The sequence below is a fragment of the Schizosaccharomyces osmophilus genome, chromosome 1, assembly GCF_027921745.1.
Source record: "Schizosaccharomyces osmophilus chromosome 1, complete sequence".
Taxonomy (NCBI): Eukaryota; Fungi; Ascomycota; class Schizosaccharomycetes; order Schizosaccharomycetales; family Schizosaccharomycetaceae; genus Schizosaccharomyces; species Schizosaccharomyces osmophilus.
The window spans coordinates 1,624,331-1,649,420 of record NC_079238.1 but is presented as its reverse complement, the minus strand read 5'-3'; the positions used below and the strand labels follow the sequence as shown (position 1 = coordinate 1,649,420).

The window sequence follows — 25,090 nt, the reverse complement described above, 5'->3', positions numbered from 1 at the left end:
ATTAAATCATAAAGAAATGCTAACGAACGATAAAAGGCAAAAAATATAATATAGTCCCAGAAATAAGAAAAGAGCGTCGATTATATTTGAATAAAAAGAAAAGAACGAAATGAGTACAAATTAATCAACTAAATTCGCATTTGTTTGACGAATATAGTCAGTGAAAATTAGCTCATAGTTTTCTATGAACATATTAAAAACATCAGAAGGAATGTTCAGAGTTGGAGAAAAAACGATTCCGACGTTTCTCACGTTCATTTTGTTATACTTCTCAAAGGTAATAATTCTGCGGAGATGGTGCAAAAGAGAGTCTAGAAGGACAAAGTTTTCAACGGGTAACTCCCCAAGTATACGACAAAGTTCATCCATCGAGCTCTTCATATGGGGAATCCCCGGCATTAACTCAATGATTCTTTGTAACGAACTATCCAGTAAATTGGTTGGTAATTCACGAAGGTATAGTTTCAGCAAAGCAGCTACAGCATGAACATCAAACACTTCTTTTGAATTTACCAAGTCATAGTCAACGCCTTTGTCAAATTGTTCTTTTAAACCTTTTATTGCGGAGGAAGAACCACTCAACCGATATATACCTTCTTCTTTTTCTGCACGCACAGCTTCCAAGTATTCCAAGCACCGGTAGATTACAATAGGAAGACCACTTTCATTAAACTGCGAGCCTAGCTCTACCGCGTCCACTAGCGGTATTCCAAAGACCTCGGTATGCTTTGTTATGGGATGTTCCTTTGATGTTGCTAACGATGTAGGTTCTGGGTCGGTGTTGTCATCGAAGGAACTGGACTCGTTATGTATCCCCTCCAGACTTTTTATGTTTGAAGGCTGATTTTGTGCTTGTGGCATCTTATTCCCAGAAACATTAACTCGTTTGAAATGATTGAGGAAATCCTCTTCTATAGATGCATTATTATCCTTTCTTGATATCTGTTCTTCGCTAACAGAATTTGGTGCAAGTTTTGTCATTCTAGCATCAGTCTCCAAAACGCTGTTTCCCGAGGTACTTGCAAATGATAATTCAGTATCACTACTTCCGATGGGGGGAGTGTCAAGATTCAAGCTTGCTCCATCACTAATACTTCCTACATCCCCCAATCTTCCAAAGCCGTCGTTATCTGCAATATCGGTTTGCGATTGAGCATCCTCTTCCAAACTCCAGCCGCTAACGCTATGTGAAAAATCCGTTTGGCTAACCTTTTCCTCTTGCTTATCGTATGGATTTCGACGAGATCCAGGAAAATCCGAAGCCTGAATTTGAACATCAGCCGGAGTAGACGAAGTAGAGATAGAAGGGATAAGACTGACGATTGCACGTAACCAACTTTGCTGATCTTCTATGTCTTTCGCCAATAGGACATGAATAGTATCTGTCCTATTTTTCTGTTCAGTTTGCTTTTCCTGTATAACAAACGCAGACTGATAATTTTCGCCAGTTAAAAATTGATGCGGAGGATCAATAATAGCAAAAATAGGAAGATTTGCACTATATCTGTGGACGAGTGCCTCTTGTAATTGTATTGTTCCCAAAACCGGTGCATTACGGTTTTCCGCATAATACAAAACCCTGTCTTTCAAGTAAAAATAGCGGGATACAAGTCCGCTATTCTTAATATACCTAAGTAAAACTCCTTCTTTTTGAGCATGCTCTGGAGGAAGAAAGAAAACATCATTGAGATATTCTCGTAAAGTATCTTTACTTAAGAATTGAATCAACTTAACTTTCTGCTCCAGGGTAAGATCAGCTTGAAAAATGTAACGGAAATATGTATCAACAGATCGTCGAAGTAACTCATTTTGTATATAAGATGAATCATTTGTAAACCAATCGAGCGTCGGAAATGGTGGAGCACCAACATCTAAAACAAATGAAGCATCAAACGCTCGACATTGACCAATGCTTCTGGAATAGCTCCACACTTCATCCTTCCACTGTGAAGCAAGCGGTGGTACAGCGGTAACACCCACCACAAAATGTAAAATAATATTATCAAATACCGTGGATGAAGAAGATAGAGTCGTTTTCATTAAATCAAACTTCAAGTACCGCACCAATGACTCATCCAACCTGAAGCTGAGTTTGTTGTTGTACAAAGTCTCAGAATTAGTTGTAGATATCGACTGCGGATCATCAGCTACGGAATCACTTTTAGTGCGATATTCTGGTTTCGGACGAGCAAACGACGTCAAAGAAGAGATAGAAGACAGAAAAGACTTCGCATTAGATTTCCTAGGTTCTTTCGGTTGAACCACAGGAATTTGTTGTTCTACTTGTTCCGTGGGTGAATGAGGTTCAATGATAGTCCATGTCCGATTAGAATCAGAAAGACGTCGGGTCAAGCAAATATCACTATCCGGAACCTTTAACGTAGATAAGGGTTCAGAAGCAATTGTTTCAGGTGAACCAACAACTGAATGACTCTTGAATTTAGATACGGGCTCTGGATAAGCTAAGGAAGGAGTAGGAGACAAGAAGCTAGAACGCGAGTTTTTACTACCGGGTTTAGACCTTGTATTATCATAAGTATCCAAAGCAGCAGTCTTTTTCGTAGACAAGTCCTCTAATGTAAAATCAAACCCCTCTCTCTTGCCTCTTACAGAATCTTTAGGAGCCAAATTATTTTCATCGGCAAGATTGTTTGTTGAAGTAGGAGAAAGACTTTCAGCAGATTCCAGATCCTCTTTCATAAACCATCGAGTCTTTGCTGCCTCATTTCGCAAAGCTGCATATTTTTCGTACGACACAGGTGAAGAAAGCGAAGAATGTGGCTCGTATGGACCAGGAGTTGCATTTAAAGGAAGACGTTTTGTATTCAATAAAAGTTGGGGTCTATCATTGTAAGAATTATGACTTCGATCTTCTAAAGGCGAACTTCCAGGAATAAGGGAAGAAAACGATGATCGATCGTTTTTGCCAGTACCTGCCAGGAAACTTGGTGATAAATTATTCCTTTGATCCTTTGACACTATCTTTGCAATCAAACTTTCAGTATTTAAAGAAGGACTTTCAGCATCACTATGGGTCTGAGAAATCGAGGTTTCCACATTTTCCAGTTTACTTATTTTTGATCGCAGAAAGCCATTCTCAGAAACGGCTTGCTTCAAATCTCTACGCAAATCATTAATGATATTCCTTTGGCTAATTACCAGTTCAAATATTTTTTCGTTTTGGACTCCTGAAGTCGCGTTGCTATCATCAATTTGAGGTTCCTCTTTAAAGCTCATGTTTGTTCGTAATTTCAATGTTTTTCCAAAGGAATTACTTCCTTTCATTCTTTTTAAACATTTATCCTAAACTTTTCCATACAAATCACTTCTTTGACAGCTTTCCTAGAGGTAGGCTTAAATAATGAAAGGGTGTGGTAATATCTTGGGTAGCATTAACTTACCATCCCCATATACATGTCTCTCGGTCAGCTTCAAACTCAAGCATTAATTTGCATTTTCTAAATTTCTAAACAATTGTGAAAGTCATATTTTCTAACTACTCTTTCCATCACCCCGTTTTTAATTTACGGTTATGAATGGAAATGATAGTATGTCTCAACTTAAGTCTTTACCTTTGTTAACATACTTACATTAGCCTATTTAACATCCATTGATATCTTTAATACTAATGATGGATCTGTACTATCTTTAATTCCTGAAAACAATGGAATGCTGATGCCTGCTTCACATAGCAAGCGAAGGCTATTCGATATGACATATGTATGCTTTTAGGGAAAAGAAAGAAAGGATGTGTTTCATTTTTCATTCATTATAAAAGGCTATTGCTAGACAATGCTTACTCCAGTAAGCTTCTTTTATACACACGACGGATGTTGAAGATATCATTCTTTTGTTGCTTCCGAATATTCCCTTGTTACATTGCAAGAAAGTACAAATGAGTACTAACGATACATAGGACACTTTGACCAAGCTGTTTCTTTTACAGCTTGAATGCCAAACCTCTCCCATTTTCCGACTCTATTTCAATCCGAAGGTTGCTAATTTAAAGCAAGAAAACAAAAGGTTTTTTGTCCTTAACTGTGAATCTATCGCGTCCTTGAATAGTTTTCTTACTCAAGTAATTTCGTATGATGAGCTATGTCTTCAACAAAACGTCTCTGAAGTGACAACGTCATTCGAGACAAAAGATGATGATTATAATTTTACTTGGGACTGGAAACCTGCTATTCGCGGCTCCTTGGAGGATGGTTACGTTAATTATTCCTGCTTAGCTATTTATTCGTTTGAGACCGAATGTTTAGTTCCTATAAACAAGTTTTTCCATCACGTAAAATCGGCCCCATTACAAGACTTTGAAGATACTCCTATTTCATTTGATTCTCCTACAAAAGTATTGTCCCAAACTGCTGAAAATGGGTTGCCTCAAAGTCCTAAATCTTTCCCTAAAACAGCTGTCTACAGTTCGAAAACAACTTTATATCCTGAGACCTATGAAGACAATCCCCTTTTTCGATTTGTTTTACATGAATTAGAACAGAAGTCATCTTCCATGAAGTTGTATTATAAAAAAGTAATGAAACGAGTCACGCAGGCCAGTTCTGCTTTTGAAGAATCCGAGTATGCTTTTAAACGATTATCGGCCGCTCTAAACGAAGCATCTTCCCATACTACAATAGCTTCACAACAGATTCTAAATGAGTTTTTGCTGCGCTCATTTGAGCTTGAGGTTATCGTCCTGCGACACATGAAAGCTGACTTTATGAATTATTTACATGATCCTTTACATAAAATATATTCAACGTCTATTAAGCTCGTTGACGATAAGAGAGTTGAATTCGAAGAACAAAGTAAGAGTTATTACACTTTGCTGTCTCGCTTTATGTCTTCTCGTAAAGATTCAAAGTTATCTGAATCTGTCTTCTATGCAAAAGAGAAACGCTTCACCCTACAACGTTATGAATATTATTGTTTTATGCAAGATCTTCAAAGTGGCGCTACTATGAGTGAAATAAATGAAGTTTTTTTAAAATTTGTGAGTCGACGGTTCGACAGGTTATCCGACTATATAGAATCGTTTAAAGTTTTAACACCTCAACTACAACAACAAATGTCGAAATTAGAAGCTTGCAAATGGGATCTTGCATATAAAGAAAAATGCCAGAGGAAGCAACGGTCGGCTTTGATGATGAAAAAAGTCCGACCAAAGTCTATGTTTGCTTCCCCAATCTCACCTTCCTCTGATGTGTCAGACAACTCAGATTTTACTGCATACAGCCCATCACATTCTTCTTCGTCTGGAGATTCTCAAAAAGTCATTACTCCTACATCAAATGCTAACAACCCAGGTTTAATATACAAGGAAGGACTTTTGTTTGTCTTTACTGCCTCTGAATTGGGAGCCGAATTAGCAGCCCACAGTAAAGCAGCCTGGCATAAATACTGGGTTGCCGTCAAGGATGGTCATGTACTGGAGTATGCAAATTGGAAAGATTCCGAAAAGATCAGTGTGTATTCGATTTCACTACGAAATGCCTCTGTAAAAAAATTAAGAAAACAGCCTAGGAAATATTGTTTAGAACTGGTATCTCCAAAAACAAAGCGCTTATATCAAGCGACTTCTGAAACTGATTTGGATAGTTGGATTAGTTCCATTAATGATTCCATAATATCCTTAAGTAAGCAATCTTCTTTGGATGACTCTTTCAGATTTTCTGAGGAACCGTCCATTTCTAAGGAGTTTTCAACTTTGCCTGTAGAGCGCGTTCGCTTGACTCGCAAAATCAGTGGTTCAGGAATAAGGAAGGCATTCACCCGAAAAGGCTCTTGGAATTTTCCCCAACTTTTTCGAAGTGCGAGTACAAATACAAAAACTATTGAGGATTTAGAAAAATATCACGCAAGTGCAAACATTTTCATCCAAATGTTGGAAAGAATCGATCCAGAGAATTCTATTTGTGCTGATTGTGGTTCTACTAAAGACGTGACATGGTGTTCTATCAACATTCCAGTAATATTGTGCATTGAATGTAGCGGAGTTCATCGTTCGCTTGGTTGTCACATTTCAAAGACACGTTCCCTTTTATTTGACTCTCTTTCGCAACAGCTTAAGCTTCTATTGTCTCGGGTAGGGAATTCAGCTGTAAACCGTGTCTATGAAGCAAGAGTAAATTCATTCTCAGGCAAGCCTTTCCCTGATAGCGATACGGAGGTGAAAAGTATGTTTGCTAAAAGAAAGTACGTTGAACATGCTTTTATGGATCTGTCATCGGTAGACACAGGACAATGTCTCATGGAGGGTCTAAGGATGAATGAGACAGAAAAGGTTTTGTTAGCACTTGCTGCTCGACCAAACTTCAAAGAGCAGGGAATTGATTTTCTTAAAGAAGTAACTCAAGACACGAGCCGCTTACACTATTTGGAGCTGATGCTTTTGAACGGATTATTACTGCCTACGTCTGAGGAAATATCCAAGTTTGCATGTAAAGACATGGAATCATTATTACAGCAAAGGCAATTTGTCAAATACCGAGAGACAAATTCTAAGGAATGAGGAAACACTGGTATCTTGGCTAAAAAAATTATGCTTCTTCAGTGGTATAATGATGAAGGAAGCCAATTTACTGCGTTTTTCCAACTGTTATTTCTCACTCACTCACTCATTTCAATAGGAGTCGGGGACTCCAAATTGATTCATGATATTTTCCAAACAAAAAAACAAAAACAAACAAAAAAACATCTCATGCTTGATTCCAAAATTCTACTACTTTTAATGCGTAACCGCTTTTACTCTCATTTTTATTAAAGAAAAATGTGATGTAAACGGCAATCTAAAGCGAATTTACGCCTTGTCTATTATGCTTGCCCTTTTATTTCTGATACACCTTTGGTTTAAGTTGTCAATGCCATCTCGTCTGTTTGATATGATCAGTTATTTTACAGAAATCTAAAATCTGATAAAAATACGCTCTTTTTTTTTCTTTTTATTTACTTCTCAGGGACCTTAACTATGTCTCTTTATCCAACTGTGTAACCTATTTATTATGGGCCTTCTCTTCTTTTGACGAAATACTTATTTCTTTGGACATTCATTTTGGTGCTAATTTCCCTATCAATAATAACTAATCTGACTGTGCCTTTTCTTTCTTTTTAAAAATCGATGAACTTGTCTTCTAAGACTTAAACAAACTTTAAAGAAGAATAAATAGTAAAAACAGAATATAAAAAGAATTGACCTTCTTGTAGTACCAATCCTCTTCTTCCTAATATATTCACTACATACAATAATACCGCTGTAATCTTATCAATCATCGTGAAGCAAATTCCCACTTACATATGTATAACAACGTTACTACTTCCTTTTGGCAGGGTATTCGAAAGTTTAATCCATTTCCGTTATCAAAATCTTCTTTCTGTAGAATGAACCATTTTAACGCTTCTCTTGTTCCAAAAGACTTTCGTCCTTTTCGAATTGGACTCGTCCAGCTTGCTTCAACTGCCAACAAAGATGAAACCCTGAAAAACACATGCTCTCAAATCTCTAAGGCTGTACAAAACGGCTCAAAAATGGTCGTCTTGCCTGAATGCTTCAATTCTCCTTATGGTAATCAATATTTCAACGAATATGCTGAGACGATTGAAGAGACCTCTCCAACTTACAAAGCACTGCATTCCGTTGCTAAAGAATTGAAAATCTATGTGTTTGGGGGATCCATTCCTGAACGAAAGGATGGAAAACTTTACAACACTTCCATGATCTTTAACCCATATGGCAACTTGATTGGTATTCATCGTAAGATTCACTTATTTGATGTGGATTTCCCTGGCAAGATGACATTCCGCGAGTCTGAATCATTGAATTCTGGTAATTCTATGACGATTGTTGAAACCGAATTTGGCAAAATCGGGTTAGGAATCTGCTACGACATCCGCTTTCCTGAATTGGCTACGATTGCTGCTAGGAATGGTTGCTCTATGATGATATACCCGGGCGCTTTTAATCTTACCACAGGCCCCTTACACTGGGAGCTTCTTGCGCGAGCTCGTGCTGTTGACAATCAAATATATGTCGCTTCTTGCTCTCCAGCTCGTGATGTATCTGCCAGTTATCATGCCTGGGGGCACTCTACTGTTGTTGGACCTGATGGCGTTGTAATGTCAACCATGGATGAAAAACCCGGTATTGTGTACGCCGATATTGACCCAGAGCATATGGCTTCAGTCCGTAAAAGCATCTCTTTGTACACCCAACGCCGTTTTGATGTCTACTCTGAAACAAAGCCTTTAAAGCTTAATGAAAATTAGATTTTTGTTGTAATTTGATATCAAATTAATTAATTAAATTAACTATATGTCTTTGTATGAATCCAGGGGTAAAGTAATTTTAAAAGTCCAAAATACCCTTACAAAACCTTTTCATGTCATTAATAGTTTTAGCTCAATGACCGATAAAATCATCGAGGAGCGCCCTTTCCATTGTAACCCGTAGCTGGAGGGTGTCCATAGCTGTAAGGATTACCACGATTATTTGAATTGCCATATGAATAGCCCGATTGTCCATATCCACCCCTTGCACTATATGCATTCGCGGATCTTGGAAAGCTACCTGAGTTGTTCCATGGTGGTTGAGTACCTGTTTGGGCAAATCCATTGGTAACACCGGTATATGTTTGCTGGTTGTAGCTATTGTTTTGTGACTGATAAGACGAGCGCTGAGCACCATGACCTTGAAACCCTCCTCTTCGAACGCCACCTCCTCGGAAAGAGCCATTGTTTCGGCGTCCAGCATTGCTTCGTTCCGCACGTACAACACTAACATCTTCTGGGGTCAATACCCTAGAGGGCATTTTGACACCGCGAAGAAGCATGGACTTATGAACAAAATTTGACTTTGGAACTTCATACTGCAAGCTTAAACTTTGATTGTTTTCAATGTTGCCATATTTTTGAAGTGCGTCAGCGGTAGTAACGTCCACTGGACATTGTATTGAAACATTTGGCAAGATGGAATCATCATTGCTTACCTTGCCAAAAATGCCATGTCCCACTTTGCCGGATAACTTCAAAGGCTTCCCTTGTTTCTTCTTTGAGTATAGTTGTTTTACAACTTCTGGGTACATCGGATGATGTTCCGAAACAAACAGCAATGAAGATCCATTCGTGTTTCTCCTGGCTTCATCTTCACTAAGCGAAGGATAAATCCTGGAAACTGCAGATAACAATCGATGTTCATCAATAAACGGGAGCAATGCAACACCCTGCCATTCAAACTTTTTACCATTCAAATCTATGACAAAGTCCTCTGGATAAAAATCGATAATCTCCGAATCAGCTTCTGTCATCAAAGGCTGTAGCTTCTCTGGCAAATTGTTTCTACTCGCAGCGGGAAGTACACCCAATAATTGTTCATAAGGTCTGAAAGGTTGATTCACATCAAATTTCACGTCAATAGAAGATAAATTTTTAAAATCAGCAGCAAAGGGCGCATAATGATATGGATAATACCAAGTCCATGAAGGACATCCTTGATAATAATACAATAAAACCCAGCATAATCCATGAACATAATGACGGACTGTTTCACCTAACTGATCGGTATCGTTCACAGAAAACCCAAATTTTTGCTCATAATAACGCTCTCGATATCCAGACTCATGTAAGCGAACTGTATCTGTAGAGGTTTCCTCGCCAGCATTATCTTCGGCTTTTCGCTTCATACCAGCTGAAACGGGTGCTGGCTCAATAGGAGTTGCTAAACCACTAGGGTCGGAGCTTGCTATATCATCCGTTGCACTAGGGGTAGGAGACGAAACCACTTCCTCTATAGGCACAGCACGAAGGCTTTCGTTTGAAACCATTTGAGATTTTAAATTTGCGGCAGCAATTTTATTGATAGAGGAGGTAGTCGCAGCTTCGTTGGAAAGGCCAAGACGATTAGCAGCACGATTGTTAATGAGATCTTTATTTGTTGCACTTAAAGATCTATTGGAGGTCCTTTCAGACAAATTCACCAAATTTTCAGGAGCCGAGGCATCAATTTTACGTGCTTTATTAGGCCGTGTATCGTTTTCTGTGCTTGTGTCAACAGAAGGAGCAACAGTTACTTGGGATGATTCAACCTTTGCTGAGCGCTGTATAATTGTATCATCCAAATAAGAAGAATCATTCTGGTTGCTTTCTCTTTGTGCTCTACGCTTCTGGTTTTCATTTCGACGGTCTTCTTGCTGCTTGAGACGTTTAAAAATGTCGTCTTCTTGATCGCCAACGGCAGTCAAAATCATCTCAGCTCGAGTTAAATTGACAGATCCATCCAAGGTTAAATAACCTCCCATATGTGGAAGGCAAGTACGCCAAATTTCAGTCAGGCGTTCTACTGCACCGTCACGGATATCCAAACTTGGAAGATGAGGAAGAAAGTCGTTACCCACGAAGAAAATGAAAAATACCCAGTCATCAATGGCTCGTTCAAGATCGAACGGGAAAGGCAAATTAGGAACATAGAGCTCAACTTCCAAATATTCCCGTAGAACACTAACATGTAGCCAAATGAATGGTTTCTTCACAGGAACCTTGTTCGTTTCTGATGTTTCGTCTAAACGCTTCAAGCCTAATCGCTCCTCCTTCGATTTTCTGGTACTGCCCTGTTGGAAAAATACATCTTCTCGTAGTACGCGAAAATGTGGTTCATGAGTCGCCAAACCGAGCATAATCAAATCAGCATCCAATCCATATACTACGTGACGAGTATTAGGGTCGTATTCTGGTTTCACCCGTTGGGAACGGATAAATTCCATAATTTTGTGTTCACCTTCACCTGGCACAGATGCGTCTGACAAAATAAAACGAGTGTTTCTCCAGCAAGGATCGGTATTCAGCTTATTAATAATGTAATATTTTAATGATTTAGCTAATGTATCCATAAATGGCGTTCCTGGTGTAATGCAATTGCTATCCCAGGCTTTTTTCTTCATCGCCTCTTCGTCAACAGGAATTCCCTGTTTTTTTGCTTCTTCAATACAAACCTCAAGTTCGGCTTCTTTTTGAGCGGCTTCACGAGAGGATCGAAATCGACGTGACCGTTGCTGATTCATTTTTGCACGAGGGGCTACACCATCGATGGCAATGTAAAGTAACTTTCTCGGACGAACCATTGCCATAATGCGATCGGTATACTCAAAAACGGCAATCATCATCTCATCCTCAGTCTCAGGTGCCGGTCGGTCTTCAGGATGCGAACAAGGATGGACGATACCGTTCATGTCCAGGTACAGATTATCGCATTCTTCACCATTTGGATTTGGGAGACTCAGATCTGGTCCAATTTCTGTTCCATCCGGAAGTGTTTGTGTTGGTGCCTCGACTACGGGCGTAATAACTTTATGAAATTTTCTCGACAATAGTCGAAAAAGTGCTGGAACACCCATTCTAACCAAAAATTTTGAAGGAGAGTGACTCTACTTCCTTCTTTCAACCTAAATCAATCCGATTCTATTTATCAAATCGTTTGTGTGGTAATTGACAGATACCTAAAAGGCAGTACAGTTACTCATTCTCTAAGAGCTTCAATTTTAACTATTTATAACACAAAAAAGTATATAAAGATATAAATCCGAGTGCTTTGCTACTTTATTATTATTGCGTATATCGAGGAATAAATTTCCTTCACTAGTAAACAAAACAATTGGAAGTACAAAGTATGAAATGATCTTGAGATTTCTGTGCATTCACGTACTCTTTGCAATATAATATTCATTAAAAAATGGTTGGAAAAAAATGACTTTGAATTTCAGTCTTCTCCTCTCCTCTTAATGGAATGATTACGATGCGAGAAAAGCAAAGAGTCAAACTTTTGTAAGGACGGCTTTCAATTTATTTTCCGAAGGAAATTGTTTGGAGACAAATACTGATTGTACGGCATCCTTTATATACAATACCAATCACGATGGATCAAGTAAGTGAGGAAACAAAATTGAGGCAACCCTAGAAATGAAACAAAAAAACGAGTCGCAAATCCCTTCTTAACACTCATCGAAAGTCTCTCTGGCAAAGAAAGGACTGTTAAATTTATAGAAATTATTTGCGTCTGCGACGGATTAGCCTATATGAAAATATATGGGCGAAAAGTTCACAAGTTTGTAATTTAAACTTCATTGGAAGTATCTTTCCAAACACTCTTCAGTTACACTTTTGCAATGGAATATTATGAGCACGGAAAAAGATACCTAGCTAGGTCGTCATGTGGAATATACTTCGTTTTCCTTTAGTTATTCTCACAAAAGTAATTTAGGTGATTCTTCGGATTCTAGGAAACCAACGTCCATTGTTTTGAGTTAGCATAATAAACGAAAACAACCTTGTAATTTTGTAGATTTGTCCGTGAACTAATTTCATTGCATGTATGCCCTGAAGGTCCTATTGCAATTCACAATAAGGACATCATGCAAAAGATTAACAAGTAAGCAAATTAAGATATGTAAAATAAGGATTACGCAAGATGAAAAGAAGATGAAAATATATACATTAGGTGTTGGGGTTTTTCAATGATGGATAACAACAGCTTACCTTTGGGAACTATACGATCATTTCTCAACGACTTTTACTTTAGATTAACAAACGTAAAAGGATATTAAATGCGACAGGCACTTAAGTGCAATCCTACTGATCTCTGAAACTTTAAATACAACAAGAAATCGGCATGTCCTCTTGATGAAACTGAGACATACGATGTCAGATATGTCTCTGAAAAAAAAACATGGGTATTGATAATTTAGACATATAATTTAGACAAAAGAAAATGGCTTTCCGAATATAATTATGGCACTGCAAATCTGACAAAGGAGGGCCCGTTCGTCAAAGGAACTAACACGCCAATTAAGAGAGCAACGAAACATAAAAGCTATTATATAAACTACTACCGAGCAAGCGATTGCAGAAAAAGGTGTGCTCCAAAATTATACTGACGGTAAAAGCAAACCAGACTCTCCAAAGTATATACCGTTCAGAGGAAATCTAGGTTTGGGAAAGCGATCTTTTACAACTTTTTGAACCAATTTGTAGAAGATAGAAATGTACTGGACTGATCAAACGCCCATTCGCCAAGTCCAAGATACTTTTCAACGGCGAGCTTCACATCTTCGTTATGAACTTTCTCCATGTCAAATCTGATTCCATGCATTAGTTTGATTTCTACAAAACAAATTTAGGTATTAAAAGAAAGTTAAACTTACGAGACACCAGAAGAACGACGAATTCCTGCAATGCAGGTAGAAAGTAGCGCTAAATCAACACTGTAGTGGAACAAACGAGAAAGAACGGGCTATGGTTAGTTTATTAAAAAAAACTAACATACCATTTTCAAAGTTAAAAGGCTGCTTATAGTTTTCCTAACGTTAGTGAAGAGAGGAGGAGGTTTGGCTGTAGCTTCGTTCTTCTGCTGTACGTAACAAAAGCATTACAAGAGTACTATTAGTAGAGAAGTTTAGCGGATACAACAGCGAGAACTTTCACTATAATAAAAGAAGATAATATGTATATATATACATCTATATTTATATATATTTATAAAAGAAATGCAAAAGCAAGAAATTTAATTCGATGACAATTATGCATACATACAACAACACTTGCTTATATCTATATTTATTACTGGACTCACGGATTCCAAAGAGAGTAGCATTAGACGTATCCCTAATTAACATCTGTAGTATCTTTTAAATCAAAATAAAACATCATTACTCCTTTTTTTAACGCTTTCTATTTTTTCTTCCATCTGGAATATCCTATTTTCCACCCATCCCAAACTTGATAGTTGAGCATTTAACACCTTGACAATTTCGGAAATAGAATCATCAGGCTTCGAGAAGTCATTCATTTGATTAATTACGGTTCCCAGATCTTCGCCGAGTCTGTCGAGACGACCCAAAATATCATCAGCAACATTAAAAGCACGCTCACGCTCTACGTTAGGTGCGGTAGGAGTGCGACCATCAAAGGATTCAAGCTGTGCTTCGTAAGAATCTAACAATTTAAATAGCTCTTGTTGGCTAGAGGAAACATATTCAAGTCCATCATCAACTCGATTTGATAACTGTTCGGCATCCACTGTCTCTGCATATAACTTTGAAATTAACGCTCCGTTATCTACCAAAGCCTTATCCCAGTCACCGACCTGATCACACAATTTGTTGAACACAGATGTTTGTGTAGTAAGATCTGACGACCATTTATTAAGAATCTCCTGTAAAGTTTTGTGCTTAATGGATGAAGGTGGAGATTCCACCGGTACGGTTGCGGTAGGTTTTGAAGCAGCATCTTTAGTAGCATCAGATTTGTTAGCAATGGTTTCCGCGGGTTTGGAACCAAACAATGAGCCGGTGTTTGTTGTTGTCGTTGCAGGTTTAGTGGCAGAATCCTGCTTACCAAAAGAGAATCCACCGGAGGGCTGAGCAGGGGCTGCCGTGCTTGGTTTCGTGGTATCAGTAGATGGTTTGTTAGCCTCGTTGGAAGCAGGTGTAGTAGTGGAGGCACCTAATGCACTTCCACTTCCAGCTCCTCCTCCAAAAGAAAATGTTGGTTTGCTTTCAGCAGGTTTGGCAGCGCCAGCAAGGCCGCTTCCACCACCGCCAAAAGAGAACCCACCTGACGTAGCAGTACTGGTTTTGTTTTCAGTGGCTCCACCTGCAGTAGTAGAGGAAGCTTGAGGTTTTCCAAAGCTAAATCCTCCAGCGGCAGGTTTGTTTTCAGTGGCTCCTCCTGCAGTAGTAGAGGATGATTGAGGGTTTCCAAAGCTAAATCCTCCAGCAGCAGGTTTGTCTTGGGCTGGTGCCGTAGACGGAGCGGCAGCAGCGTTAGTAGCTGGTTTCTGTCCAAACAAGCCTCCAGAGTTAGGACCACTTCCGAACGAAAATCCACCGGTCGCAGCACCAGTTGCGGGAGCAGCAGGCTTGGCACCGAAAGAGAAAGGACTGCCACCTGATGGTTGAGTGGTAGATTGAGCAGACTGGTTTGTGTCGGTATTTGCAACACCGTTTGCGGGAGCAGAACCGGCGGTTGCTCCTGTGGCAAGCTTGTTCAACCCTCCAAATAATGGAGCATTCTCCGCTGGTTTTGGTTGTCCAAAAGAAAAGCTGGGCTTGTTGCCAGAATCAGGTGCGTTGGAGCCAAAACTAAAGCCTCCTCCTGGTTTTGCGGCATTCGAAGCAGATCCAAATAAACCTCCAGTATTTCCTGAACTGCTTCCAAACAAGTTTGTATTGGAGGACGCACCTGTTCCTTGGTTCGATGTATTATTTGGTGCTGAAGAACCGAACGAAAACCCCGTTCCTTGGTTGTTTCCTTGATTAAAGGCTAATGCCATAGTTAGTACTAAAACTGGTTCATATTATATGGTCCAACGGAATTACTTACCCATTGTAGCTAGGGTTTGAAATTCGCAGTGTTTCCTTCACGTTGCCTATGTGATGTCTTCCTCTACGTCCGGTAAACTTCGGTGATATATCGGGCTCTTACTTGTCGGAGTTAAAGGACCAAACCCCGAAACTTGTCATCTTAGAGAGAATTATAGAAGATTAAAACATACCAAGTGCAACTAAGATGACAAACATCTCGTTAACGATTAAAGCTGCGAATGATCAAAAGTACACTGTTACTGTTGACAGTGAATCTAGCGTTACAAATTTGAAGCAGGCTATAGCACCTGTAGCTAATGTTGAGGTTGAACGCCAAAGACTAATTTACGCTGGACGTGTTTTGAAAGATGAAGAATCTTTAAAAACTTATAAAGTTCAAGATGGCCAAAGTGTCCACTTGGTTCGTTCTTTAGGGCAGAATCCTACAGCAGCTGCCAGTAATGTTCAGGATCGCACACAACAAGTACCAACAAATATTCAGGCAGGACAAGGCGCAAACGACCCATTAGCCAATCTCACAAGTGCTCGTTATGCTGGATACAATATACCCCTCCCTTCTGCTTCCATGTTTGGTCCTAATCCTGAAAACCCTGTACCTCCATCCACCGATGACCTTGCCAACATGCTGTCAAATCCAATGGTTCAGTCATCCATTAACGAAATGTTCTCCAATCCTCAGATGCTGGACATGATCATCAACAGTAGTCCTCATCTCCGCAATGCTCCTCCTTATGTACGTCAAATGATGCAGTCTCCAGAGTTCCGACGTGCCATGACAGATCCAGATACTATGCGCCAAATGGCTCAAATGCAACAACAACTGGGTGCTGCTGGTATAGACCCATCGAGTTTGATGGGTGGTTCTGGTCCTGGTAGCTTAGGCAGCTTAGGCGGTTTAGGTGGTATGGGTGGTTTAGGTAATCTAAATCCCGCCGGCGGTCCTGGAGCCACTGATGAATCTGTTGATCCAAACTCGGCTGCGAGCACAATTCAAGGCTTGCTAAACAACCTTTCTGGTGGCGGTATGGGAGGTGGAGCCAGTCCTGCTGCCACGGCTGCTCCAACTCAGAGCACTCAACCTCCTGAAGAGCTTTACGCTCAGCAATTAAGTCAACTTAACGAAATGGGATTTGTTGACTTTGAGCGTAATGTTCGTGCCCTTCGTCGAAGCGGTGGTAATGTTCAAGGTGCAATTGAATCTTTATTAAGTGAATTCTAATGTATTGCTCCAGCAAATTTAGAAACGTTACTAGAAAAATGATGTGAATGTTGTCCATGATTCGTTTATATTTACTTGTTTTGTTTTCGTCCAACGTACGTTTATGTAAAGTGTTCGTTTAAGCGCACGAATTTGCAGGTTAATTACCTTTTACTTCGCGTAGCTTTTTACGCATGATGCTGTATTCATTGCAAGCTTATTTTTGTATGTATCTATTAGCTCAGTATGCGAGGTTTAAAGAATTGACCTTCTTGTCCATGACCTGTGGAATCAAAATTTATGAAGTTTTCTCTTATTTAGGTTGTACAGTTTGTATAATATAGAAAAAAAATAAACGGCTACATGCTCATGTAAACTCAGACAAGCGAGTATTTTCCTCTTGGAAAGCATCCAGCGGCAATGTCTATACAATTAGCTAATCCATCTCTCAATTTGTTATGACTACACTCAACGAATGAACCGTGTATACCCCTATCTTATTCAAAATATTAAAACATATATGACAACTATATTGACCATTTACAAGTCGAATGTAATGACAGGAAGAAAGTAATCAACGACATTCCAATAACGACGCTTTGCACCCTCCCACTCGTCCTCTGCACTGCTTGTTGGCATAACTTCGTAGGTACAGTTAAAGCCGAAGGAGGTAAGATCTATAGGAACTAACTTTTTGTAGACATCGTAGAAGGTCTGATTATCAGCGCCCAAACCATTGAAAAAGGAAAGCTTAGAATCAGTATCAGGATCTAAAATACCAACTGCCGAATCGAAAAAATTTCGTAAATCTTCGTAGCTTTCAGCAAAGGCGTCGTAGTAGATACCATCGAAGACGTATTTGGAAGCAATGTCCTGAATAGCGCTTTCCCAAGTAGTCTCATAAACAACAACATTTGGACGATCCATCCAGCCGGTTTTCCGCATAAAGGCTAGTACATGGGGGTGGGGCTCGATAATTACATGTAAAGATGGCTGCCTTTCTTGTAGAAAAGTGTCGATGATGCCCAACCCAAAACCAACGTTTAAGACACGGCAACCAGGTTTCGATGCAATGATCTCTGCAGATCGTTGCATGATTTTCTTTTCCCAAGACATCATGACAGCGTTTGCATCGCTGTCAAGAAGACTATTACTGTCTTCAGTAGGTTGCGTGTATGAAAGAGTGCTCTGTAAGTACTTTTCATTGGTGTCCAGGCGTTCATTGACTTTGTCTTTTCTTTCGATAAGAGAAAGAAGTAACTCGCAGCGGACGCCTGCGTCGACAATTGTCTCGTAGAGTTCGTTCAGATTTTTGCGGCGAGCAATGCAACCAGGTGTTTCACCAGATTTATCGATGCCATTCCAAACTCCACCGTTACCTAACATCCATTTGGCAAGTTCCACAGCCTTCTTTTCGTTTTCTGCATTGGCGTTTAAGGCCACGAAATGCAAAGCGTTTTTCCCACTGTCAACGTCTAAAGCAGCAGTAACGGCGCCCTGATCAACCATTTCCTGTACCTTTGCTAGGTCCAATTGCTTAGCAGCTTCGATGAGTTGCAAGGATTCAGGGGACTCTTGAAAAGTGTCAGAATCTGCGATAATGGGGACTTCCATTATGATGGATGGTGAGCGATATTGCTTTGGGTAGGAAATACAGACGCGAGAGAAAAAGTAGTTGAATAGGAAAATAGCAAAATGAAATGATTTAGAGAATACAAATAGAAAAAGGAAAAAGGAAAAATCCTATGTAGTTGCTACCCAAGGAAAGGGAATTAATGGCCCCGAAAAGGAATGGAAAACATAGGCGTACATTATAAAAATTAAGAAAGAATGGAAAAAGGACAGATGTATAACAAAATATGGACAAAGAAATGAAGACTACAGCTGGAATTGGAAACCTTGAAAGCATCATTGTTCATTATCTAGAGAGAACCAAGTATCTACATAATTAAAAGAAAAGACAAAAGAGATCTAAAAAAAAATAGAAAAATATCAAACACGTTTCAACATCAACACTGGACAAATTAAGAAGTATCAGCGAAGCCAAGTAAAGGTGAACAACGAACCTTTTGCCGAGTAGTGGTGGGAAACCCGCAGTTGTTTAGAAAGAAAATTATTAACGGGAGACGTAGCCACCGTCGACGACAATATCCGTGCCTGTGCAATAGGAACTGGCATCTGAGGCGAGATAAACGTAAGCACCGACCAATTCTTCAGGCAATCCAATGCGGCCTTGAGGAGTTAAATCTTTCCATTGCTTACGGAGCTTTTCGTCCGCATAGAGAGTCAAGTCAGTATCAATATATCCGGGAGAGACCGAATTGACTCTGGCAAAGGGAGCCCATTCGACAGCAAGAGCACGAGAAAGATGCTTGACAGCACCCTTGGTAGCATGGTAGGAAGCCCATTGCTGAGGCCAATTGGCGATATGACCACTCATACTGGCAGTGAAAATCAAGCTGCCGCTGCCTTGATTCTTGAAGTGATGGCCAGCAGCTTGTGCGGTGTAATAGGCGCCATTCAAGTTCACGTTAACAACCTTTGTCCAAATGTCTTCGTTTTCGTCTTCCAAGGCAAGATGTGGAATGGCGATTCCGGCATTGGCAACCATGATGTCGAGACGGCCTCCGAGTTCCTTGACTGCCTGGTTAGTAGTTTCAAGGACAGCATTGCGCTTTTCGATAGAGCAAGAGTAGGCTTCAGATTTCACATGATAGGTTTCGCGGAGCTCGCGGGCATAGTCGAGAGCCTTTTTGTTTCCGCCGTACAAGAGACCGACATTAGAGCCAGCGGCGGCCAAGGATTTTGCAATAGCAAATCCGATTCCGCCGGATCCACCCGTGACAATAGAGGTCTTACCCTTTAATGAAAACATAGAAAGCGACATGATAGAAAGTAGGAAGTAGTTAACAGCAAGGAACCAAACTTAATTACAAGTATGTAGATTACAAGAAGACAAGGATTCAATTTATAAATCTAGAATACTTGAGTAAAGGTGAAAACTTTGAAAAAGAGTGATGAAAGCAAAGGAATCGCAATTTTATTCCCTTTGTAATTGAACCTTGATACAAAAAGAGAAACAAAAGAAACACCAGAATTATTGGACTCTATGTTCAGAGCAGAGGAATCAAGGTTTGTTCTTTGCTTACAACAAACCTCCCAGAAGGCTTCACAAGAACGTCAATTTAATATTACTCGGAGGGGAAAAAGGTAAAATTTTATATTTATAAAAGTACAAAATTGAAAAATAAGACCATCTACAAAGAAGCCGGATTTTCTTTGTGCATAGATCCCAAATGATCATGGAAACACTGTATCGTACATAACCAAATACAGATGTTTTTTATTTTTTTTCCTCCCAATGGCGTCAAGTCGTTGTGAAAACAACTCCAGAGAGCAAAATGCAGCCAAACCTCAATCCTCTCAAAGTGATAGAAGTACCAGCACATCCTTACAATCATTGGCATCTACAAAGAAAAAGAAAAACAAAGCAGCCAAAACCGTTTAAATCATGCTACATGGACTTCTCCAAGTGTACGAAATTCATGGACCATTCGTTTACTACGATGGGAATATTTGTTTACGGTATCACAAAGCCAAAGAAGCGAGATGACTGATGTGTAATTTTTTCGTCGTCCCTAGGAGAACTCCAAGCGAACAGGATTCCGAATTGGCTTGTGGTTTTCTATGCTGTTCTTGTCTGCGAGAACCTCTCCCTTTTTCTCTTCTCTTCTCTTACTCATTTCATCGTCTCTTGGGGGAGTCGATTCTTATCAGATCAAGGTCCTTGTAGGTAATGCTAATGTTATCATCTGTAAAGTCGAAGTTTTACAGTCAACCGGCGTAGTATTCTTTTTGTTTGTTTATGGAAACATAGACAAACTGTGAATGTGTATAATTGTACAGGATGTATAGGATTGACTATTTCGATCGCTTTGGCGAAATTGGAATTGGAATTGGGAGATTCCTTCCATTCGTAAGTATAGATATTGGAGCTCGTTCTACGACCATAGTAAACAAGGATTCGTTTTGTTGAGTAGAAACCCAAACAAACGCTGGGGCAAGTATTTGTTGGAAGGTTTGCCTTTTCTTTTTGAAAAGTCGATAGCTACTGATTTTTTGGTTTTGGGGAAAGACTTTTTCATCCAATCTCGAGGGAAGTCTTCAGTAGAACCCAAGACGCTAGAAACACCAATAGCAAAACGTCGTGTCTTGTTTTTCTTTTTTCTTTCAAGGAGCGTTTTATGCAAATCAGGTTTCTATTTCACGCTTGCATCCTCCTTGCATGCCGTCTTAAAGTCTTGGCCTAGTCTCATCTGGGTATCCTGTTACTTCTTCTCAAGTTCCTCGTTTTCGATCCTTTTCCCATAGTCTTTTTAATTCAAACGGAAACCAAGATGTCAAACCCAAGTAGAGTTGTCAACATTAAAACAAATGTCGTAAAACGTATTCTGAAGGATGTCCAAGTATGTAGTGTCAAAACCACAAAACAAGTTTGCTGACCAAATTCCAGGTTGTCCACGTCGATATTCAAGACGCCAAGGAACGCGTGCAGACTCGCATCAACAATCAGGAAGACGAGCATGAAGTGGAGCACCAGGTATGTGATGATTTATCCGGATAGACAGGGTTCCCATCCAACCGTTTTCCATGATACATTGGGTTCATACCATCTCCAAAAGTAGTTGAAATTTAACCATCGAGTAGAAATTTGTGTTGAAGCATCATCTTCGTGCTCTTCCAGATGCTCTCAATCGCTTACAACAAGCTTCAGAAGACCTTCAATCCATCGTTGATAACCCAGTCTATGAGGGTCTGCCCGAATTGGAGTCCGCCAAATCCGTCCTTGACACGGCCAAGGAAGTCTTAGAAAAGGAGCAATCCAGCGATGCCCCTAAAAATGGACATGCTTAGATATTTCCTCGTAATTGAACGAATCCACTCTCTCTTTTTTAAGTTTTTATCTTATCCTTTGGAATGTGCTTTTTTTTTCTTATAGATTTTTCCCACTCTTTTATAGCTATCAAAATTCCCTACAAGCTTATTGATTTCCATTCCATTGAACGTTGTGAATGACAACTGATTCTCATTAAAGCAAAGCTTTTCAACTTGAATTGAAATCGCTTTCTACTGACGAGCAACTTTAACAAATGGTTATGATATCGTCTACTTTGATGTATCACTTGTAGTATAGGAATCAATAAGTAAATAACAATTTAGGCAATTTCACGCCAATTCCCGTTTCCTACTTACTTGACAAACCAACGTGTTTCGAATGGGATTTCCTGATCCATTGAAATGACAAAATTCTATTACAAACCCTCAAAAATGATTACAAATTGAATATATATTCTGCAACCCTTCTACCGCTAATACAATTAATAATGGTGAAACATGCAACGAAAGCCCAAAGTTTTTTGTTCTAGTTTTATTGAATCAAAAAGAGAAAAGGAAAGAAAATCATCAACCATGGAAAAGGACATTCTATCGCGTACTGTATCTGTTTGTTTATATTATCACAGTTCTTTGTTTACAATTCTAAAAAAATAATGAGATGATTTAAGATTGTTTATGTAAATTCACCGTACTTCAACATAGAATTGAATTCAACTAGCATTGTTTCCTTCCATCTCCTAATTTGGTAAACGAACACGCGTACTTTACCTGCAGACAGAATCGTCAAGGTCTTTTGTCTGTATTCTTATGAATCTCGATACTTCGTCTTTTCGACGGTCTTTAGACGAAGAACATAGCCAAAATGAGGATTCCGACTTTGAACCGTTTCCCACTAGTATGAATCCTGAAAATGCAAACCATAAGGATTTGACAGAAAAGCAAAGCAGGGATTCTTTGCAAGAGACGAATGAGACAAATACTGCTTCTCCCGTAGATGAGTTTCAACCTTTCGAAACGGACGAGCCGAATGCAATGGAGGGAGAAGCAAACCATAAGGACAGTCCAACAGGAGAGAACGAACTACCAAGCTTAACTTATGAAGCAGAAGAACATATATTAGAGGAAAGTAATGATTTTGATGATTTTGGCGAATTCGGCGAAGTGGAGATAGAGGCTCCTATTGCGACTTTCGAGGGAGATCATTGGTTTGAGAATTTTGAAGCTTCTGTTCACGCTTTGTTTGGTCCTCCTAAAGACCCCGAACCTCTTCCCGAATCACCTCTTGATCTCGCAAGGATCTTATCGTTATGGGATAAACTCATTGAAATGCCCGTCCTTCAACGGCCCGACTGGTTACGCTCCAGCATTCGACATATCTTTTTGGTCTCTATGGGGCTGCCAGTTGATTTGGACGAGTTGTTACCAACACAATCGAACTTTCCGGCTTCTTCTACTTCTTCTTCTTTCAAAAATATCCTTAAAATCTCGACTTCTACTACGCAGTTAGAAAACGAGCCCTCATTCAATTACACAGTTGCTCGACGTCTATGTTGTACTACCCAGGAAGTACTTGCATCTCGATCTCCCGATGCTCTAGTCGAGCATATAGAAATGTTGAAGCAATACGTTTCAGAGGCCACTGCTCTAGCACAGTACTGGACTGATAAGCGCGACTCATCGTTGAATGATAAATTACTTTATGAAACAGTGGTAGATGATCTTGTGCAGCTTAGTAAACGCTTACGAAAGTCCGCTCGTTAACTTGGATCGCCCCTTTTTCCCTTGAAAGAATGCGTTTCTATCTTTGTTTTCCTATTTTTTGGTTCAGTTCATAATCTCCACTATTGTTTAGCTTTGAATGATGCTTTCCTTTGGCCTTTTTGTTACTAATCTTTTATGATTCATGTGTTTCTTGTTATTGGGCGGGATACCCAAGCTACTCTTTTATTCTTTCCTACTATTTTGTTCATATTTTCCTTATTAATATGGGCATCATGGAGCCCTTATTAATAGTCCTTATAATTATACACGTCTTTTTGACTCTCAACACTCCATGTCTATACGTTTAATGACTTACCTAGATAATCGATTACATGTTTTGTTCATTTCCAGTTAGGTGTATACGAATTTAGTTTGTTGGTTCGTATTTTCATATGGAATACGCAGGTAGAATCCCAAGTCTTTCATTGTAAACTTATATACACATTATCTATTGATTTTTTTGAGACTCTAAATGTAAATACCAAACATTCGTCACTATCACTCGCTAAAGAAATTAAGCTTAAACGTACTTTAAGAAAAAATATTTAGAGGAACGGTACTTTACCAAATACTTTCAGCTTTTTCTTCAGACCATTTTTGTAATACATTCTCTCATTCACAAGCACTATGGCTTCCAAGTTAACTTCTGCCATCGTAAATCCCACTTTGACGCACAAAGCGACCGTCATCTTTCTTCATGGTATGATTTTGGCAGTAATACTAACACAATGATGGTTGAGTGTCTTGCTATTTAGCAAACAGAAGTATTTAACACTTTAGGTCTTGGTGATTCTGGTCATGGCTGGTCATTTATGGCAGAGCAGTTCAAGTCGATGGGTCATGTAAAATGGATATTTCCTAACGCGTACGTACATTAAATAACTTTCAGGTTTATTAACAAAAACTTCCAGACCAATCGCTCCTGTGACTGCAAACAATAACTTCAAAATGCCTTCTTGGTATGTCTCAACGTGGTTACGAAATTTCTTTCAGAGGACAAAGTCAAATGCTAATCCATACCCTCATTAGGTTTGACATATATTCTTTTGATAATTTGAATAAGCAAGATGAAGAAGGGATCCTTCATTGCGTCAACATGCTTCACCAATTGATAGACGCTGAAGTTGCTGCAGGAATTTCCAGCGACAAAATCTTGATCGGAGGTTTCTCTCAAGGTAAGATATTTTTCTGCTCGCTAGCTTTCCTTAAAAAAGTCCTCTCCAAGTGTGAATTACTAACGTATAAAAAGGTTGTATGGTTTCCCTCTTTGCAGGATTGACATATCCTAAACGCTTGGCTGGTATCATGGGCCATTCTGGCTTCCTTCCACTTGAGCACGAGTTTCCAAAGAATCTTTCAAAGGTTGCTAGAAACATTCCTATTTTTCTGGGTTATATGAATAACGATCCCATTGTTCCTTCTGCTCTTTCTAGTGCTTCCGCAGAATATATGAAGCAAAAGCTCCTTTTGAATTGTATGAACAAACTTTATGACGGAGACATGCATTCCCCCTCCCCGGAATCTTTCCTTGACATGTATAAATTTGCACTTTCTACAATTGGAACCGATTAGTTACTTGCTTTCATAGACTTTGTTGTATTATCTATATTTTCCATTTCGTTCAAATGTTTACTCAGTAAAGGCGATTTAATATATATATATATATAGAGGTATAGAAGCAGAAATAAATGCAAAAGAAATGTTTATACTTGTAAATTTAATGTTTTATCCCATTCAGCGCGTAAAGTCACCATATTCGACCAAAAAAGTTTGTTTACGCGACGCGTCTGAATAATGGAAACAAAAGTTTGCCGTATACGCGTGCATGTAGTGCGCATATATAGTATAATGAATACATAAAAATACTAAT

General features: G+C 39.3%; 12 protein-coding genes across 12 annotated transcripts; 6 read left to right on the top strand and 6 right to left on the bottom strand.

The window, feature by feature from the left end:
• Positions 1-120: 120 nt before the first annotated feature.
• On the bottom strand, positions 121-3,285 carry rga2 (RhoGAP Rga2; the record flags this gene model as incomplete). Its single annotated transcript, XM_056179557.1, has 1 exon — positions 121-3,285. The coding sequence occupies one exon, from the start codon at positions 3,283-3,285 to the stop codon at positions 121-123; it is 3,165 nt and encodes a 1,054-aa protein (XP_056035836.1).
• Positions 3,286-3,532: 247 nt separating this feature from the next.
• Positions 3,533-6,511, top strand: cnt6 (centaurin ADP ribosylation factor GTPase activating protein family; the record flags this gene model as incomplete). The annotated part of the gene is made up of 3 exons (XM_056179556.1): positions 3,533-3,548; positions 3,596-3,720; positions 3,917-6,511. 3 exons carry the CDS (start codon positions 3,533-3,535, stop codon positions 6,509-6,511), a joined length of 2,736 nt encoding a protein of 911 aa, XP_056035835.1.
• Positions 6,512-7,293: 782 nt separating this feature from the next.
• Positions 7,294-8,262, top strand: SOMG_00761 (mitochondrial omega-amidase; the record flags this gene model as incomplete). Its single annotated transcript, XM_056179555.1, has 1 exon — positions 7,294-8,262. One exon carries the CDS (start codon positions 7,294-7,296, stop codon positions 8,260-8,262), a length of 969 nt encoding a protein of 322 aa, XP_056035834.1.
• Positions 8,263-8,411: 149 nt separating this feature from the next.
• Positions 8,412-11,381, bottom strand: dhp1 (5'-3' exoribonuclease Dhp1; the record flags this gene model as incomplete). Its single annotated transcript, XM_056179554.1, has 1 exon — positions 8,412-11,381. The coding sequence occupies one exon, from the start codon at positions 11,379-11,381 to the stop codon at positions 8,412-8,414; it is 2,970 nt and encodes a 989-aa protein (XP_056035833.1).
• Positions 11,382-12,988: 1,607 nt separating this feature from the next.
• SOMG_00759 (DUF1748 family protein) lies at positions 12,989-13,633 on the bottom strand (the record flags this gene model as incomplete). Its single annotated transcript, XM_056179553.1, has 3 exons — positions 12,989-13,118; positions 13,185-13,273; positions 13,613-13,633. The coding sequence occupies 3 exons, from the start codon at positions 13,631-13,633 to the stop codon at positions 12,989-12,991; spliced, it is 240 nt and encodes a 79-aa protein (XP_056035631.1).
• Positions 13,634-13,672: 39 nt separating this feature from the next.
• SOMG_00758 (nucleoporin Nsp1) lies at positions 13,673-15,367 on the bottom strand (the record flags this gene model as incomplete). Its single annotated transcript, XM_056179552.1, has 2 exons — positions 13,673-15,303; positions 15,364-15,367. The coding sequence occupies 2 exons, from the start codon at positions 15,365-15,367 to the stop codon at positions 13,673-13,675; spliced, it is 1,635 nt and encodes a 544-aa protein (XP_056035632.1).
• Positions 15,368-15,549: 182 nt separating this feature from the next.
• Positions 15,550-16,584, top strand: dsk2 (UBA domain protein Dph1/Dsk2; the record flags this gene model as incomplete). Its single annotated transcript, XM_056179551.1, has 1 exon — positions 15,550-16,584. One exon carries the CDS (start codon positions 15,550-15,552, stop codon positions 16,582-16,584), a length of 1,035 nt encoding a protein of 344 aa, XP_056035643.1.
• A 519-nt stretch (positions 16,585-17,103) lies between these two features.
• Positions 17,104-18,177, bottom strand: rmt2 (N-methyltransferase; the record flags this gene model as incomplete). The annotated part of the gene is made up of 1 exon (XM_056179550.1): positions 17,104-18,177. One exon carries the CDS (start codon positions 18,175-18,177, stop codon positions 17,104-17,106), a length of 1,074 nt encoding a protein of 357 aa, XP_056035644.1.
• A 502-nt stretch (positions 18,178-18,679) lies between these two features.
• Positions 18,680-19,450, bottom strand: SOMG_00755 (sorbose reductase; the record flags this gene model as incomplete). Its single annotated transcript, XM_056179549.1, has 1 exon — positions 18,680-19,450. The coding sequence occupies one exon, from the start codon at positions 19,448-19,450 to the stop codon at positions 18,680-18,682; it is 771 nt and encodes a 256-aa protein (XP_056035641.1).
• A 1,510-nt stretch (positions 19,451-20,960) lies between these two features.
• alp31 (tubulin specific chaperone cofactor A, Alp31) lies at positions 20,961-21,477 on the top strand (the record flags this gene model as incomplete). Its single annotated transcript, XM_056179548.1, has 3 exons — positions 20,961-21,029; positions 21,077-21,163; positions 21,271-21,477. 3 exons carry the CDS (start codon positions 20,961-20,963, stop codon positions 21,475-21,477), a joined length of 363 nt encoding a protein of 120 aa, XP_056035642.1.
• Positions 21,478-22,266: 789 nt separating this feature from the next.
• On the top strand, positions 22,267-23,220 carry SOMG_00753 (DUF5102 family conserved fungal protein, associated with clathrin coated vesicle; the record flags this gene model as incomplete). Its single annotated transcript, XM_056179547.1, has 1 exon — positions 22,267-23,220. The coding sequence occupies one exon, from the start codon at positions 22,267-22,269 to the stop codon at positions 23,218-23,220; it is 954 nt and encodes a 317-aa protein (XP_056035639.1).
• A 627-nt stretch (positions 23,221-23,847) lies between these two features.
• SOMG_00752 (palmitoyl-(protein) hydrolase) lies at positions 23,848-24,792 on the top strand (the record flags this gene model as incomplete). The annotated part of the gene is made up of 5 exons (XM_056179546.1): positions 23,848-23,920; positions 24,001-24,085; positions 24,132-24,179; positions 24,250-24,395; positions 24,470-24,792. 5 exons carry the CDS (start codon positions 23,848-23,850, stop codon positions 24,790-24,792), a joined length of 675 nt encoding a protein of 224 aa, XP_056035640.1.
• Between the last annotated feature and the right edge of the window lie 298 nt (positions 24,793-25,090).